The sequence below is a fragment of the Microtus ochrogaster genome, chromosome 8, assembly GCF_000317375.1.
Source record: "Microtus ochrogaster isolate Prairie Vole_2 chromosome 8, MicOch1.0, whole genome shotgun sequence".
In the NCBI taxonomy this organism is placed as follows: Eukaryota; Metazoa; Chordata; class Mammalia; order Rodentia; family Cricetidae; genus Microtus; species Microtus ochrogaster.
The window spans coordinates 15,472,783-15,488,318 of NC_022015.1; the positions used below are offsets into that span (position 1 = coordinate 15,472,783).

A 15,536-nucleotide genomic window follows, 5' to 3' on the forward strand; every position below is an offset into this window, starting at 1 on the left:
TGTGGTTCGGGTGTGCACTGGGTGGCAACTGAGGCCTAAAGCCAACCATATGCTTCTGCCTTGCACCTCCAATAGGTCTTATTATTTAAAATTAATGAAAGTATGTAATATTAATAATTATTATTTACTGGTGCATATGACTGACATTTTCCCCTGTTTTCCTCACTTTATGGAAGAATTTTTTTTAAAAAAAGAACATTTATAAAACCAGAAGATAAAAAGGGTTAATATTATTTAAAAACTATATATATATGTATATATATATATATTAAAATACCAATTTTTTCTCTGGGTGCAAAGATGTTTAATCTTTAATTTTTTAAAAAAAGCCTTCTCCCCCCCCCCCCAATCAACTTGCATGCTCCAGAAGATTTTCTATTCTCTAAGTCGGAATGTAAAACTTCAAGCATTAAGATAATTTGTTCATGTTAAAAATAAAATGACTTTTTCAAAATATACAGGAGCAGCTGCCAAATTGATGTATTATAATATTGTGGTTCTGTTTCTTGAGAGACTCTTTTGTTATTTATATATCTAACAAAGGAAAAAAAATAAAAAGAGGATAAGAAACGACCCCAGCAGGCTGATTTTAACAGGCAAATGTCTGAGGTTTCTTCACCTGCTTACTCCGCCCCTCACTGGGCCCTTTCTGTAAAACCTGAAAAGAGAAAGCAAACCCCTCAACTGTTGTAAATCATTCAATTAAGGTTGATTACTTATAAATATGAACTTTTGGATCACTGTATGACTATTAAATTTGATTTCTTATTACCTATTGTTACAAACTGTGTGAGACAGGGAAAAAAGCCAACTCTTTTCTCTCTTTTTGGGAAAAATTGTTTTCCAGAGTAGAATCTCAGGATATAGCTGACCTTCAGCTTGTGGTCCTCCTGCCTCAGCTTCTGAGGACTGGAATTACAGAAGAATTACTCCAGGCTTCTACACTCTTGTGTCTTTTTTAAAATTAAGTTTAAACTTTTATATATGGACATAAGTTCATATAATTTTTTAAAAATCTATTTCTTAAAAGTACATCATGAGTATCACCGGAGTGACCTCTGACTTCCACAACAGTCAAGAAATGAGGCATTCTGGGAGCAAGGGTAGGGGTGTAACGGCCTTATTTGCTTAAATTTATTCTTTCTTAACTCTCTCTCTTTCTCCCATTGCTATACCTACAGCAAATTTTGGTGGTATAAACGAGTGCCATCCCTTAACTACCCGGTATATCATTATATTGGAACTGTAAACACCTTGCTCAAGATCTGAACTCCCCTGGCCCCAAATCCTGGGATGGGCCACTAATTTACTCACCTGAGGCCAATTTCAGGGAACCCTGGTTTTCCTTCTGCCCCTCAAAAGCTGCTGGCAGAACATGGAGGCAAGTGTAAGGAAGAGCAAATGGCACTTTCCCCCCAATACCTCCTTCTCAGCTGGGCTGGGAGATCCAGGTGCCCCCAATGGTGAGAGGGTGGGGTCATAGCCTGCCTTCTGCTATAACAGCGCAGAGCTGCCTGCAGCGCTGCCTGCACAGCCTCAGTCTGGGTGCTCTGGTGGTGTCTTCCAACATGGTGTGGAGGCAGAGGATAGGGCCTGTAGGTCCTCCATGCTGCAGGAGGTGAGGTGGTCTGGGAATGAGGGTAGGGAATGCAACGGCTTTATCTGTTTAAGTTCGCTTTTTCTTAGCTCTTTCTTTTTCTCTCTCCTATCTTAGCCTCTGCAGGTCGCTGTCTCTCTTATTTGTCCTTGTGGCTTCCATAAACTCCTTCAGTCTTCCCCAGTCGAAGAACCCTCCTGCCTTCCCAGGTACGTCTCTCGGGTGAGGGAACCCTCCTACTGAAGGGAACAGGCTGCAGATGGAACAATTCTCTGCTCTTTTCTCCTCCCTGTTTTCTCCCCTCTTCCTCTCTCCCCATCCCTCCTGATAGGGACTTGCTGTGTAGCCTAGTCTGGCCTCAGTTCAATGCCTCAATCTACCTGCCCCAACTTCCCTAATGCTGGTTTTTCAGGCTGTGCCCCCATGCCTAGCTTCACACCCTTCTTACTTTAGTCAAGTCATTAAAAAAAAAAATTTCTCCTGCTTATCTGCGAGCTTGCTACGTCAGCTAGATGTACGAGAACAAAACAGCTTCTGTGCTACTTCCCACCCCCTTGCTGCTCTGCATTTCCTGGTACCTAGCTCAGGCCATATGCCGAGCCCTCGTGTTTTCATAGATGAAGACCAACAGTCTTCATCTACGTCCTAAGCTTAAGACATCCGCAGTACACACAGCCAGACCTGTTCTCTGAAACAAAATTTGGGATTCTCCCCTGAGCCAGAAGCCTTAGAAAGGCAGTCATGGACAGAGTTTGGTCTTGGGGGAAAAATATCCCTGGGACTTACCCAGGATTTTCTTTTTAAAGCTTTAATTTGGAAGACAGCGAGGAAGCATCTGCTCTAGGGACCTACGATCCCCACCACCAGCCGCTCCAGGCCCACAGCAGGCAGCCCCTGATTAGGTTCTGGCCTTGGCAATGTTAACACTAAGTTGGGGTTCTCCTAGGAGCCCTGGGTGTTAAATTAGGAACATCCTTAAAGCTTGTGTTGCATTCAGAAATCCGAATCTGGGAGCTCCCTGAGGATGAGTGCCCTCCCCTTCCTCAACCGGCAACAGTCTTTCATGTTGTTGAGGAAGATGGGTTTCCATCTTACCTGTAGGAACAGTGTCTCTCTCCCCTACCTCAAAAGGCTTCCAAATAGCTCCTCTGTTCTCCAGGTACTGTCTCTTGTGATGAAGACGGAGTGAGAGTTGAGTTTCTAAGTAGTCTTGACTTGGAAAAATGGCAACCTTCTGTTGTAGGTATGTAATATGTATTTAATCTTTGTAAAAACTTTTTAATGATTCCTTTTTAAATTTTTAATGTGCACTGGTGCTTTGGCTGCATGTGTGTCTCTGTGAGGGTGTCTCATCCCCTGGAACTGGAGTTACAGACCATCGTGAGCTGCCATATGGGTGCTGGGAATTGAACTGGGGTCCTCTAAGAACAGCCACGGCGTTTAACCTCCGAACCATTTCTCCAGCCACTGTACTATTTAATCTTAATTCCAATCTGTAGAAAACAGGACCACCTCTATTTGGGTACACAAGACCCCAACACTTGGTGCTTTGGGGTCCCTGACTTGCCCAATGCCACCCAGAGGGAGAACACCTGTCTTTCCTGGCTTGTATGACTTTGTGGGATCCACTGGGAAACTTTGGCTGTAAGTCACAGCCAGCACAGAGTTTGAGTCTCCTCGCCAAATTCTGTCATAAGTGATAAAAGCGCCTTAGATGCGGATTAAGTCCTGGCTCAGAACCTTCGATTGGCTCTGACACTGGAGTGTGTTTCTTGGTTATCTGTCTTCTGTAGATACCTCCGGTGCTGAGATTTTGAACTGCACTTATGCCTTGGACTCAAAAAACCTCACCATGAAGCTCTCTTATGAAACCTGTACCACAGGACTGGTAAGTAATTCCTTTGGAGGAGTGTTCTGGGGAGGAGGAACCTAATCATTTACTGGTATTCAACTTGATGGCTAAGGGTTTAGACTTTGAAACAAAACAGCAGTCCTCAATCAAACTGCCTTGTTCTGATGGGCTGCTAACATAGCCAGAGGACACTTTGGATCATGCCTAAGAACATTCTGGAGCTGGGATAGGTTCTATTACTGGAATCAATATGGGTATAAGCTTATAATGCCCAAGGGAGGGGGAAAGCTCTGAAATATAAGCATTGAAGAATCCCAGGTCTTGAGCTATTAGTCCCAGGTTTGACTTCAAGTAAGCCACCTAACCTTGCTAAGCCTCTGTTTCCTTATTAGAAAGTTGGAAAAAATGCTGCCACCTCCAGAGGGTATAAAGACTAATGATACCATAGAGATGAAAGCAGGGCACATTACTTAGAGCAAATGCTTGGGCATGGAGCTATTTTACTAGAACCCTGTGTGAGATAGAAGGCTATTTCTGGCGCCAGCAGAGGAGAACCTAACTGAAGAACAGGTGTTAAAAAGCAAACAGTTGCTAAGCAATAAGGGTTTCTCTATTGCCAAGCAACAGGATTGCCCAATTAGGGTCATTAGGTGTAATAAAAACCTGCCACATGGCAGAAGTTCTCAAGCGTCCATGTGCAAAGAATCGCCTAGGGGTTTGGGGTGTGCTCAAGGATTTCAGCTGATGTGGGTGTGGGAGTGAGTCCTGGGAATCGAATGTTTAATTAGACCATTTCCTCTGGCCCTACAGGGCAGCCTTTGTGTATATTCAGACTCTGCTTTCTGAGCAGGCTTCTAGCCCACTGAGACCCTCTGTGATGGCCCCGAAAAGTAATATCTTTGGGGAAATCTGCATTGACTTAAACTTCCCGTTCTTTATTGAAGCTTCAGACGTGTGTAATCAGTGTGTGGTCATCATATCTGCCCCTTACTTCCTTGTTCCTTCTGGTTTCTCCCAGGACTCCCCAATCACATATCCCTTTCAACTTGATACCTTCCTCCTATGGATACAAGCCTTCCCAACTTCAAGAAGCTTAGAAGTGCATTTCCCTGGGCCCAGTGTCTGCTAAAAGCTACAAGCTATGAATGGCCAAACCTAGTCTCACAGACTTAATGAATGTGGTGGCCTTTGAATTAGAAACAGTTTTTAAGGTGAAAATGACATAAAATTTAAGAGTTACTATTCTAACTCTCAGCAGAAAATTGTTGGATACCAATTGTCTTTGTCTAAGTTCCATGAGATCAGAGGTAACAAAGATACCCTACTCAGCACAAGGGCGTCCGCCTAGCTGCTGAGTGGGGGTGTTTGAATAACCTATAGAGATGTCTGGGAATAGCATGAGACAAACATAATAGAAATATAACAGAAGCAGTCTTTAGCCCTAACGTTGGAACTCTCCTCTCAACCAAGCTAGCTATATAGTCTTCTGGCAAAGAAATGAAGTGCCTTCAGGAACTTGGATTGCCTAACTGAAATATGTTCTGTTCTAATGTCAGACTCAGACTTCTAGAATTGCCTGTCCCACTGAGGCTCTAACTCCTCATCCGTACTATCTTTGTACACAGGTTGGTGGGTACCAGGTGAGCATCAGAGTGCGGGACAACAGTAGTGACCTGAGAGATAAAGGCGGCCTGGGCCTGCATCATTTCTTCTGTCCACTTATTACAAAAGAGATCTACGAGTTTTCAGAAGCCATAGTCTGCACGAAGGATTTTATATCCGTAAGTGAAGTGGGAGGGCTGCCTCCCCTATGGCTTTAGCAGGGGGACTAGAATGGCGGTGTGGGCGTAGCTGGGCTTAATAACTGGGTGGGTTTCAATTTCACTTTATTTACTGCGTGACCATGAAGCATTTTCTCAACCACTCTGAGGCTTTGTTTCCAAGGCTAATGTGGAAGACCAGCATTGACCTGACAAGGTAGCTTCAGGACTGAGTACGCACAGTATAGAGCACCGCAGGCCTAGCGACACAAAAGACTAACTGCAGTCACACCGACAGTCACAAGATTGACTGATCACACAGTCCAGGTCCTGGCTCCAAACTAAAACACGAAAACAGACAAAACGGCCCTTCTGCTTTTGTGTTTATGCTCAATAGGCTCATGTGGACGATGGACCACTAAGTAATAGGCCCTACTTTATCGTGGCAGCAATGACTTAATGCTGTACTTGATTCTGTGGATGTAAAGAAGGTTGTATATTTTAGAGTCTAGTATTTCAGCTTGTAATTGGATCTCGTCTACTTTCTCCGATGCCTTTTGAAACCCAAAGGGGTAAAATCCAAGGACGGGACTGAAAGACACATCTGGCCATGTGCTCTTCCTGCTGTGTGGCAACAGTCGGGCTTCTTGGAAGAATGGCATTAATTAACTTATGTCAATTAATCTGGGTGTTTTCTGCAAAACTGCAGGCAGCAGAACTTTAGAAACTTTCTCCTAATCTTTCCTTTTTTCCTTTTCAGTTTACCTTCCCACATATTTTCTCTAAGTTTGCTGATGATAACGCGGTAAGAGTACAGTTTGTTTCTGAATGGGTTTGTGTCTGTGCGCATGTGGACCATATGCGTCGGGATGCCTGCAGCGGATAGGAGGTGTCAGAGCTTCGTAACTGGAGCTAAAGGCAGTTGTGAATTGTATAATGATTCTGAGAACTGAATTTGGGTCCTCTGGAAGAGCAGTAAATATTCACTGCGTCACCTCTCCAACTCCTAAAATATAATTCTTCACTTATGAATTATATTAATATTTAAATTCATGTTAAAGCTCGTGTTCACTTTAATCTGATAACCACGAGAATCTAACATTGTAAGTGCCAGTCTTTTAAACAACGGTGTGTGTGTGTATACATACATGTGTTATACGTGTGCACTTGTGCAGTCGTGAACAGGTGTGCTGTTGGCAAGCACGTGTGGGTCAGAGGACCCCTTGGAATTATTTTCATGTCTTTTGGCTTTTGAAGAATGCACCTGAGATGGGATGGACCATTAAGCTTGACAATGGCACAAAAACCCACACTCTGTCCCTGAATGATGCCTTGAGACAAGGATTTAATCTTCTGATTGACAGCGAGAAATTAACCCTTGATGTGCCAGTCAATGCTACTGGAGTCGCTCAATATGTGGTAGGTGTGAAAACCCTTTTATATCACCATCAAAGAAATGACCAATGTCCTTAAGTATGATCTTAGCCATGGCTTCAAATGGGCTATATTGCCAATTAAAGAGGTGTATCTAGGTGGGCAGACTGGCCTGTACTTGTAGTTCTAGTACATGGGACGCTAATGCAGGAGACTTGTGAGTTTGAGGATAGCCTAGACTAGACTACGTAGTGAGAATCTGTCACAAACAGCCTGTAAGTTCTAATATCAAGTGCTGCATTGGATGATAGGAATGCAAGGGGGGGAGAAGGGACACCGGCCTTGGTATGTGTTCTTCCCCCCTTTTATAGAGTCTTAGGGGTGAAGGTGTTCTGCTGGGGTGACACTGTTTGCCCTGTCTTCCAGGCCATCTGTGAGATATTGAATTGATATATTATGTTTTGCATAATGTGTAGACCAGCGATGGACCGTATGACAGTCCCATAAGACTGGAGTGGAGCTGAATTAGCCTGTTTTGTAGCTACAGTAACATTATAGTGCAATGCCTTGCCCATGTTTATAGTGGTTCCACATGAACCTGGACTGCCCACTTAATAAAGGTTTCACACATACAATCACATGTTAGGTGGATAATGACGGATAATGGCAAAAGCAGGTTTTATGTGACCATGCTCTATTGTGCAAGGACAACTTCTGACGGTACATCTCTTAGGATCTACCCCACTGTTAAGTCATGCATGGCTGTGCTTGATACAGGTCTTGGCAAGTGCTCAAACGTGGGCTACTTTAATAAAAAGAGTTTTGTTTCACCTTGAGCATAACAGGGATGGCTGGGCTCTGTGAGCACTCTGACCAGCTCTATAAGGTCGTCATAGACTATGGTCAGTTCTTGCTGACTCCCTAGAACTGGGTGAGTTATAGGTCATCCCCACAGACAGCACTAGTCTTGCAGGCATTATAGAAGACACAATTAGGACCAGAGCACCTTGGCAGTGATTGAATAAAATACTCACTTCTCATTTGTGCCAAAGTGATGCCCGATGCTTGAGTGCATTGGCTCTCACTGGTTAGAGAATCAAACTAATATCTTAAATCGTATCTGCTTCCCAACCCCCAGCAAGGGAGCAGCCATCTCTACAGTGTGAATCTGAATCTTATGTTCTCAATGCCTGGGCAGAGGATTACCTTCTCCTCACAAGCTCTCTGTGCATCAGGTGAGGCCCGAGAGACCACAGCTTCAGCAGTGGGAAACATTGTTCTTAGGACTTAAACCAAGGCTGATAATGGGTTTTCTGTCAATCATGGCCTGCAGATCTGTCTGTGACTTGCAATGTCACACACATGACTCTTGCCATACCAGAGTTCCCTGGGAAGCTAAAGTCTGTGGGCTTTGGCGAAAGGAGCATTCCCGAGAGGCAATGGCACACCAGTGGGATCGACAAAGAAGTAACAAATGGCTTGAGACTGCATTTCCGAAAAACTCTCCTGAAAGCAAAAGTATGTTTTTCCCTGAATGCCACGAGAGCCTTCTGAAGTACTCTGTGGGTAGTGTGAGATAATTCGTGGCTTGTCCATAGCGCCTACATGCTAGAATGATTGGTTTAAATAGTGCAAGGCCTCCCTTGATCTCTTTACATGAACAGATTTTTAAGGAAAGTTGTCTCCAGCACCATCTCCTTAACTTCTGCACGTGGATACTTTTCTATATTTTTCTCACTCAGTTCATTTGGCAAGCACAAACTACCTACCAGACATCTAATGATGAACGCTCACCATGGCCTGTTATACAACAGGGCAACTTGGTCTTTGTTTCAACCTTTTGCTTAAGGGTCTCCTGTTGTCATGAGGCTAGTCTTGATGGATGCCGTTGCCAGGGATTGAATGGCGGGGAGTGTGTAGCCATAGCACTCTGTAACATCTGGAGTTCTTTGAGCCCTTCTGGGCTTGGCAAGGATAGACTCCACTATCCTTTGCAATTTGTTAATTCAAGCTTTAGTGACTAATAGTACAAAGAGTATGAAGGACCGGGCGCTTTAGGGCGTGCATGAGTTTTAGCAATGAACTTCTGTCTAGAGAAGTACCCTGACCTGACAAAGTGAAAGCTCTTTTGTTTTGGCTTAGAAGGAAATTAGATCAGCCTGAAGTGTTGGGCAAACGTTTGGGGACTCCTGCTTTCGGAGACGGCTAGCTGACATTCTCTCGTTTCAGTCCTCTGACGAATGCCCACGTTACCAATTCTACTTCTTGGCACTCAAGCTGACCTTTCACCTCCAACCATACATGGTGACCACGGTGATAGATCCTGAGTGCCCCTGTGAGTCACCCATCTACATAGGTAAAAAATGTTTCTTTTCTAAATCAAAACTATCTGGGTTTTTTGTTTTTATTTTACTCTTTTTGCTCCTCTTAATGTGTCTGGGAAAATGTAATGGATCAAGATTCTGATTCACACTTGTGGCTCAAAGACTGAAGATGAGCTGTGTCAGAAACGACAATCTCTAAGTTCTGGGGTGGGGACCCACATGTGCTACCGTTCTCAAACATTCATGCAGGGAGATCACTGTGGAACCAGTGAATTTAAGTAACCTGGCGATACCGAATGAGACACGAGAGCCCCACCACTGCCGTCCAGGGACAAAGGCTTCAAACTTCTAGGTTAAAACTTTCCTAAGACTCCCATGGACTCTAGAAAGGAATTCTAAGTGGGCACCTTCTCTAGGTGAGCCCTGCTTCTCTTTACTCCCTCACCTAGACCAGGTCAGGCCAATAACAAAAGCTACCTTCTCAGTTCTCCTTAAACTGCCTGGGATTTGTGAGTCGAGGCCGAGTGTCCCTTACCAAGGTGTTCGTTGTTCATGCAGTTGTAGGTTTCAGGGTTCTGCTGGACTGTCTTAATCGCTGTATAGCCTCCTGTATGGGCTTCCCTGGTTTTAAAAAATCCTGGAAATTTTTCTCAAATCTCGAGAAAGGGACACGATGAAACCTGGCACTTTATAGCCAACCCACATTGAATCCTTAAGACACTTTAATCATTTATCAGATTGGCCTCCTCGCCTCTATGACCCTTCTTCCACGTCTCCTGGTCTGTATGTTGCTGACACTGCTCATGTGACTTATATTCCTCTTGTAACTGTTTTATCAGTGTTTGTTCAGAGACTTAAGAGAACTCAAGCTTAGCTGCTGGATTGGTCTAGGACTTCAGAACGTCACAGAGTGGGCTTATTTTCTCTAAACCTCTCCTGCTGTCCAGTTACAGATGAGCTGTGTACACAGGACGGGTTCATGAACTTTGAGGTCCACAGCCACCAAACAAAACCTGCTCTGAACCTGGAGACCCTCCTGGTGGGGAACTCCTCCTGTCAGCCTATTTTCAAGGCTGAGGCACTGGGGCTCGCACGCTTCCGTATACCTCTGAACGGATGCGGAACACGACAGAAAGTAAGTAGTAGTCAATGGGAAGAAGTTAGGACTGACTTTTGAAGCAAGTGCTTTGCTGACCAGCTTTGTCTAATGCTTAAGTTCGAAGGTGATAGAGTCATCTATGAGAATGAAATACACGCTCTCTGGAAAAATCTACCACCAAGCATCATATACAGGGACAGTGAGTTCAGGTGTGATATTCTACTGGGAGATTTTTAAGGTTTTGTTTACATTACAGGGATTTTGTTAGCATAATTCATATCTTCCCCCTACCCTAAATTTTCCAGAATGACAGTGAGGTGTCATTACGCCAGAGACAGTGTGCTACTAAATGCCAATATCAAAAGCCGCCTTTCTCCAGTGGCCTCGGTAAAGCCAGGTCCACTGATGCTGGTCCTGCAAACATACCCAGGTGAGGGGTTGCAACTCGAGTTAACAGATAAAATACTTAGTGCATTCTAGGGGATCATCCCCCATCCAGTGCTGCCAGCCTAATGTGTCTTGCAGCCAGCCTGCACCTCAGTCCTGAAGAGGTTTCTGTTAATTGCAGACAAATCCTACCAGCAACCTTATGGGAAGGGTGAGTACCCTCTAGTAAGATACCTCCGCCAGCCAATCTACATGGAAGTGACTGTCTTGAACAGGAATGATTCCAACATCAAGCTGGTCTTGGATGACTGCTGGGCAACATCTTCTGTGGACCCAACCTCTCTCCCCCAATGGCATATTATCGTAGATGGGTATGTATTTCCTGCACCACAGGGCTGCCCAGATCAGAAACATCCAAACTTACCAGTTTGGATCGGAACTAATCCTCCTAGGACCTGAAGGAGACTTTGGTCATGAACTCCCTGACATGACCCTTGTTTCACAGTCCTCAGTCCTGGCTCTAATCAGGAGGCTCATGCTGCTTTTAGCCCCCTGAACTCTTAAGGAATAGGCTCCTCTCCAAAAAGCCTCCCTCCCTCTGGTGCATTTTTACCATGAGGGAGAAGTCGAGTGTCCATTTACTGACCACCTGCCATAAGCCTGGCCGCCATGTGTCCCATCACATCACCTGAGGGACTTGAGCCACCTTCGTGAGGGAAGCCACGCTTACTAAATGTTACCTCAGCAGTAGATGGAGCTGGGGATAGAATTCCCACATTAGAACCTAATGTGACAGTGCTTATAGCTGTTTGTCCTCTCAGCTCTGCCTGAAGTGTCCCCTCCTGGGTCCCTTACCTGCCAGGAGCTATACTTTAGCTTCCTCGGCTCTGTGGGAATGTGTTGCAAGACGCTAGACTCCAGCTAGACTCCAGCTGAACTCCTGCCTCAAGAGCACATAACAGCCTTACTCAGTCACACAATCCATTTCTTTACCTTTGGAGATCTGCCCAAGTATTCTTTCTCTGAGGCCAGCCTTGATTCTCCCTTATGCCTCTGTAATTCTCCATACCGTTGTGCTTTCCCTCCTTAATGCCGTCACTACCTCTAGCATGTAATACAGAATGGCAACAATTCTCTAGTTCTATCGTAAACACTTACTACCTAGGACATAAATAGAAACACATTTCTGTGCAACAAGTAAGCTGGTATCTTAACACATGCACACACACTAAGGAGAATGGTCACAACTTGAGTCTGTTATGAATTCACGTGCTAAACAAATACATATTTGTATTACATAGCGCTATACATAGGACTTCACGAATATTGATGGTGAGGTCCAGTCAGAAAGATGTAAGTAAAACAGGTACTGGTAGGATATAGACACAGCTGTAGCATAGTTGTCACATGTGACTCACCTTGTTCAAATATGCACATGTGGATTGCTGTGACTGATGCCCCCATCCTGGTGCCTGTGTCCTAGCTGCGAATATGATCTGGACAACTACCGCACTACCTTCCATCCAGCTGGCTCCTCTGTGCTCCATCCTGCTCACTACCAGAGGTTTGACGTGAAGACCTTTGCCTTCGTGTCAGAGGCACAGGGGCTCTCCAGCCTGGTATGTGACCACGAAGTCACCTGGGGTAGGTTGACGGTGAGCGCACTGAACCCGCCTGACTCTCTTCCTTCTCTTCCAGATCTACTTCCACTGCAGTGCCTTGATCTGCAACCAAGGGTCCCTTGACTCCCCGCTGTGCTCCGTGACTTGCCCTGCATCCTCGAGGAGCAAACGAGGTAAAAATTTAATCCCTGTTCTTGTTGGTCAAAGCAAGTCTCAATTTTTTAGAATTGAGTAATTTTAGGATAATAATATCTTGTTCTCCACCTAGTCCCAAGGAACATCGTCTCCAAGTCTTCCTTTGCTAAAGTGGTGAGCCCAGGGCACATAGATTCTTGTTTAGCCCAGTCCATCCATCCTTTGAGAATCTATCCATGACAGGCAGGTGGAATTCGCATCACAGGATACTCCATGGACCTCTTCTAGGGACTCCGTTAATGCCTCTGGCACGCTACTCCCGAAATCAAAGCAAAACCTTGATTATCTGTCTCCCACACAGAGGCCATCAGAGAAGACACAATGACAGTTAGCCTTCCAGGACCTATTCTCTTATTGCCAGGTGATTCTTCACTTACAGGTATGCATTTAAAGTCTGGGGTACTAGTTAATGCAAGCGTTTAGCTTTTTCTGCCAAAAATAATAGTATGCTTAATGATAACCTGAATAAGAACAAAGTAGAATAAGTTCCCTTCCCACAGAAACTTGAACTACTTGTGTGCTCTCCTGAAAATCACCAGCAAGGTCATGTACAGTACCTACTGGTAGACTTGCTTTGCTGTCTCAGCATCTGATAGAACCATGAAGGACTGGCTCTTAGCCGTGGTCTTTGTGCATGACCCATTACTCGCAATTTTACTCCTGTTCTGTGGCTGTCATAATGGATTCTTAGTGCCACTCTAGATCTCAGAGGATCGTTGCCTACCATACCAAGAAATTTGTGCATATTGCTAGCAGATTGGTAGGCTGGCAAGCTTAAGTATCCCTTTAACTTCTGCCAAACTGAAATCATAGGAGATTATGCTCCTATAATCATCCCTAGCCTCACCCTAGAGGGCCTCAACTCTAGGCCTAGAATGTAAAGTTAAGCTATCTTAAATCTCTAACCATATTTCCCTGTGACCTCACCTATCCAGGGATAGCTAACCATCCGGACATTGCATTAGTTAGGCTGAGAGGTTGAGGCTATCTCCAGACATCAGTCCATCTAACTGGAGACGGGGGAGGGTAAATGATAATAATGGAGCAGGGAAGGTATGTAGCAGAGGAGGGCGAAGGTGAGGCTATGGCCTACTGCAAATTCCCGAGAGCAAGCGCTCAAGGCTTAACTTCTGTAGAAGGCCTCAGCATAATCATAGGACTTGAATGCTTGCTTTCTTTGTAGATGCTACGGTCCCCAAAAGGAGCGAGATTACCAAGGATATGGCTGCTAAAATAGTAGCTGCGGTGGCTGCATTAGTGGGTTCAGTAGTGATTGTAGGCTTCATCTGTTACCTGAATAAAGAAAGAACTGCAAGGTTGGATCACTGAGCATGCAAATAAAGAGGCTGCAGTAAAACTCCTGTCTTATGTGTTTGTGTATACGCGGACACGCTTGCGTCAGTCCTCAGGCACAGTCCACACTTTTCTCCTGGGAGGAGGGAGAGAAGTGATCTCAGAGGCCTGGAACTCACCAAGTAGACTAGACTAGCTGTCCAGTGGGCCACAGGAACCTGCCTGTCATACTCCTAGTACCAGTTATGCAGTGTGTGCCACTGCAACGGGCCTTTAAAAGCAAACTGTGGAGATCAAGCTCAGGTACTCATGCTTGCAAGGCAAGCGCTTAACCTGACTGAGCCATCTCTCCATCTTTCCAGGCCTTTGCCTTATGTTTCAAAACTAGAATCTATTTAGGAATAGCTTCCTTCAGGCATTACTCTTCAGAGTAGTTCTGAGACCTGTTCACAGATTCCTGTGTAGGCATCTACTGACTCTGACAGGAAGAGGTAAATTTGCAGCTTGTTTCCTATTTGGGATTTTGTGACTCCTTAGCCCTATCCCTGACATAGGTCATTTATGTTCAATGGGGGCTTAGCTGCAGCCCACCTGAAGAAATATAAATACATGAGGCCTTTGTGTTTGAGCCCCTCACTCCAAGACACAGGATTGGGTTTGGGGGGAGGCAAGAAACCACTTGTATCTAATTTTATTACAATAATAGCAAATGTGGGGTTTATCAAGAGGCTTTGGGGATTGTTTCCACCTCACTGTGGATGCTCAAGTCCAAGACTTGAGGGTCCCATGTGCAGAGAGATGGTTGGAGTATGTACTGGCAAGCGATCACATCTGGCCCTTTGGTATAGGGCGATGGTGTCTGTGCCAGCAAGTGATTCACGTTTGGAGCCAGGAAGACACACCTCATAGACCCTTGAGTACATCCTCCATGGCCTAAGGACCCCATAAATGTCTACAGCACCTCTCGGTGCCACCACACTGGAGGCCAAGTTTAACACCAGTGTCTTTGGAAGATATTCAGTCAAAATATACCATCCTTAATCGTTGACCAAAAGTATTCCTTTCATGAAATATATTCTTCACAGAGAGTATTTCCTAACTCAACTCTGAGACAACCCTGAAGTAAGACTTCTGAGACTTTAAAGTGATCGAGTCGCGTCTCTGTAGCCCCGGTTTAAAGTTTCTTCCCCGTGAGAAGAAAGAGGAGTGCTACGAGGTCCATCTTGAGTGAATCAAAATGTCCCTGGTGTCCAGGCTCTACAGTAGACCTGAGCCTAACTGACCGGCTCTAGTTGTGCTCAGTTTCTTACTCATGGGGCTCACTTCTCGGAGGCACCCTCGTTTTCCCTAGACTGCTTGGAAGAAGTTGTCCACATGACAAATCTTCACCTAATCTCACTTTCTACACATCTAATATAAAAATTCATTTATATCCTTTGACTAGAAAATGTGGGTTTTTTTTAAATAAAAGACGTAATCTCCATATAGGGGTGAGGTTCAAATAGAAAGTTATTTGTGGAGGGTGTGGACTTGACTTACATTTCCTAATCACAGTCCATCATTGAGGAGAGCCAGGACAAGAACTCAAGCAGAGACCGTGGAGGACACTGCTTACTAGGTTGCTTCCCATGGCTTGCTCAGTGGGCTTTCTTACAAAACCCAGGACCATCAATCCAGGGGTGGCACAGTCTGTAGAGGACTGGGCCCTCACACATCAATCAAGAAAAGGACCTGATGGAGGAAGGTCATTGGTTAAAAATAAACTGCTTGGCCCTGATAGCTTAGAACATAGGTGGGTGGTGTAAAACAACAGAATGCTGGGAGGAAGAGGAAGTGAGGTAAGACACCTCAGACAGACGCTATGTTTCCCCTCTCTGGGGCAGACGCCATGAAGCAAGCTGCCAGGTCAGACATGCTGAATCTTTCCCGGTAAGACTGATGCTACACAGATTATTAGAGATGGGTTGATCGGGATATGAGAATTAGCCTGTAAGGGCTAGAGTTAATGGGCCAAGCAGTGTTTAAAAGAATAC

General features: G+C 44.9%; 1 protein-coding gene across 1 annotated transcript; it reads left to right on the plus strand.

Annotated features, from left to right (window-relative positions):
- The first annotated feature begins 1,568 nt into the window (after nt 1–1,568).
- Nucleotides 1,569–13,539, plus strand: Zp2 (zona pellucida glycoprotein 2). Its single transcript, XM_013347722.1, has 18 exons — nt 1,569–1,618; nt 1,715–1,806; nt 2,757–2,840; nt 3,391–3,485; nt 5,075–5,230; nt 5,970–6,020; nt 6,467–6,628; nt 7,722–7,818; nt 7,917–8,101; nt 8,813–8,939; nt 9,855–10,042; nt 10,124–10,215; nt 10,312–10,436; nt 10,575–10,764; nt 11,877–12,012; nt 12,092–12,188; nt 12,512–12,589; nt 13,394–13,539. Exons 1-18 carry the CDS (start codon nt 1,569–1,571, stop codon nt 13,537–13,539), a joined length of 2,151 nt encoding a protein of 716 aa, XP_013203176.1.
- Nucleotides 13,540–15,536: the final 1,997 nt, after the last annotated feature.

Excerpts from the sequence above, each read along its gene's own strand:
- Zp2 (XM_013347722.1), top strand. The coding sequence starts at position 1,569 with ATGGTGTGGAGGCAGAGGATAGGGCCTGTAGGTCCTCCATGCTGCAGG. Across the intron at positions 5,231-5,969 it reads GCACGAAGGATTTTATATCC|TTTACCTTCCCACATATTTT; the intron begins GTAAGTGAAGTG and ends TTTCCTTTTCAG. Across the intron at positions 12,590-13,393 it reads AGGTGATTCTTCACTTACAG|ATGCTACGGTCCCCAAAAGG; the intron begins GTATGCATTTAA and ends CTTTCTTTGTAG.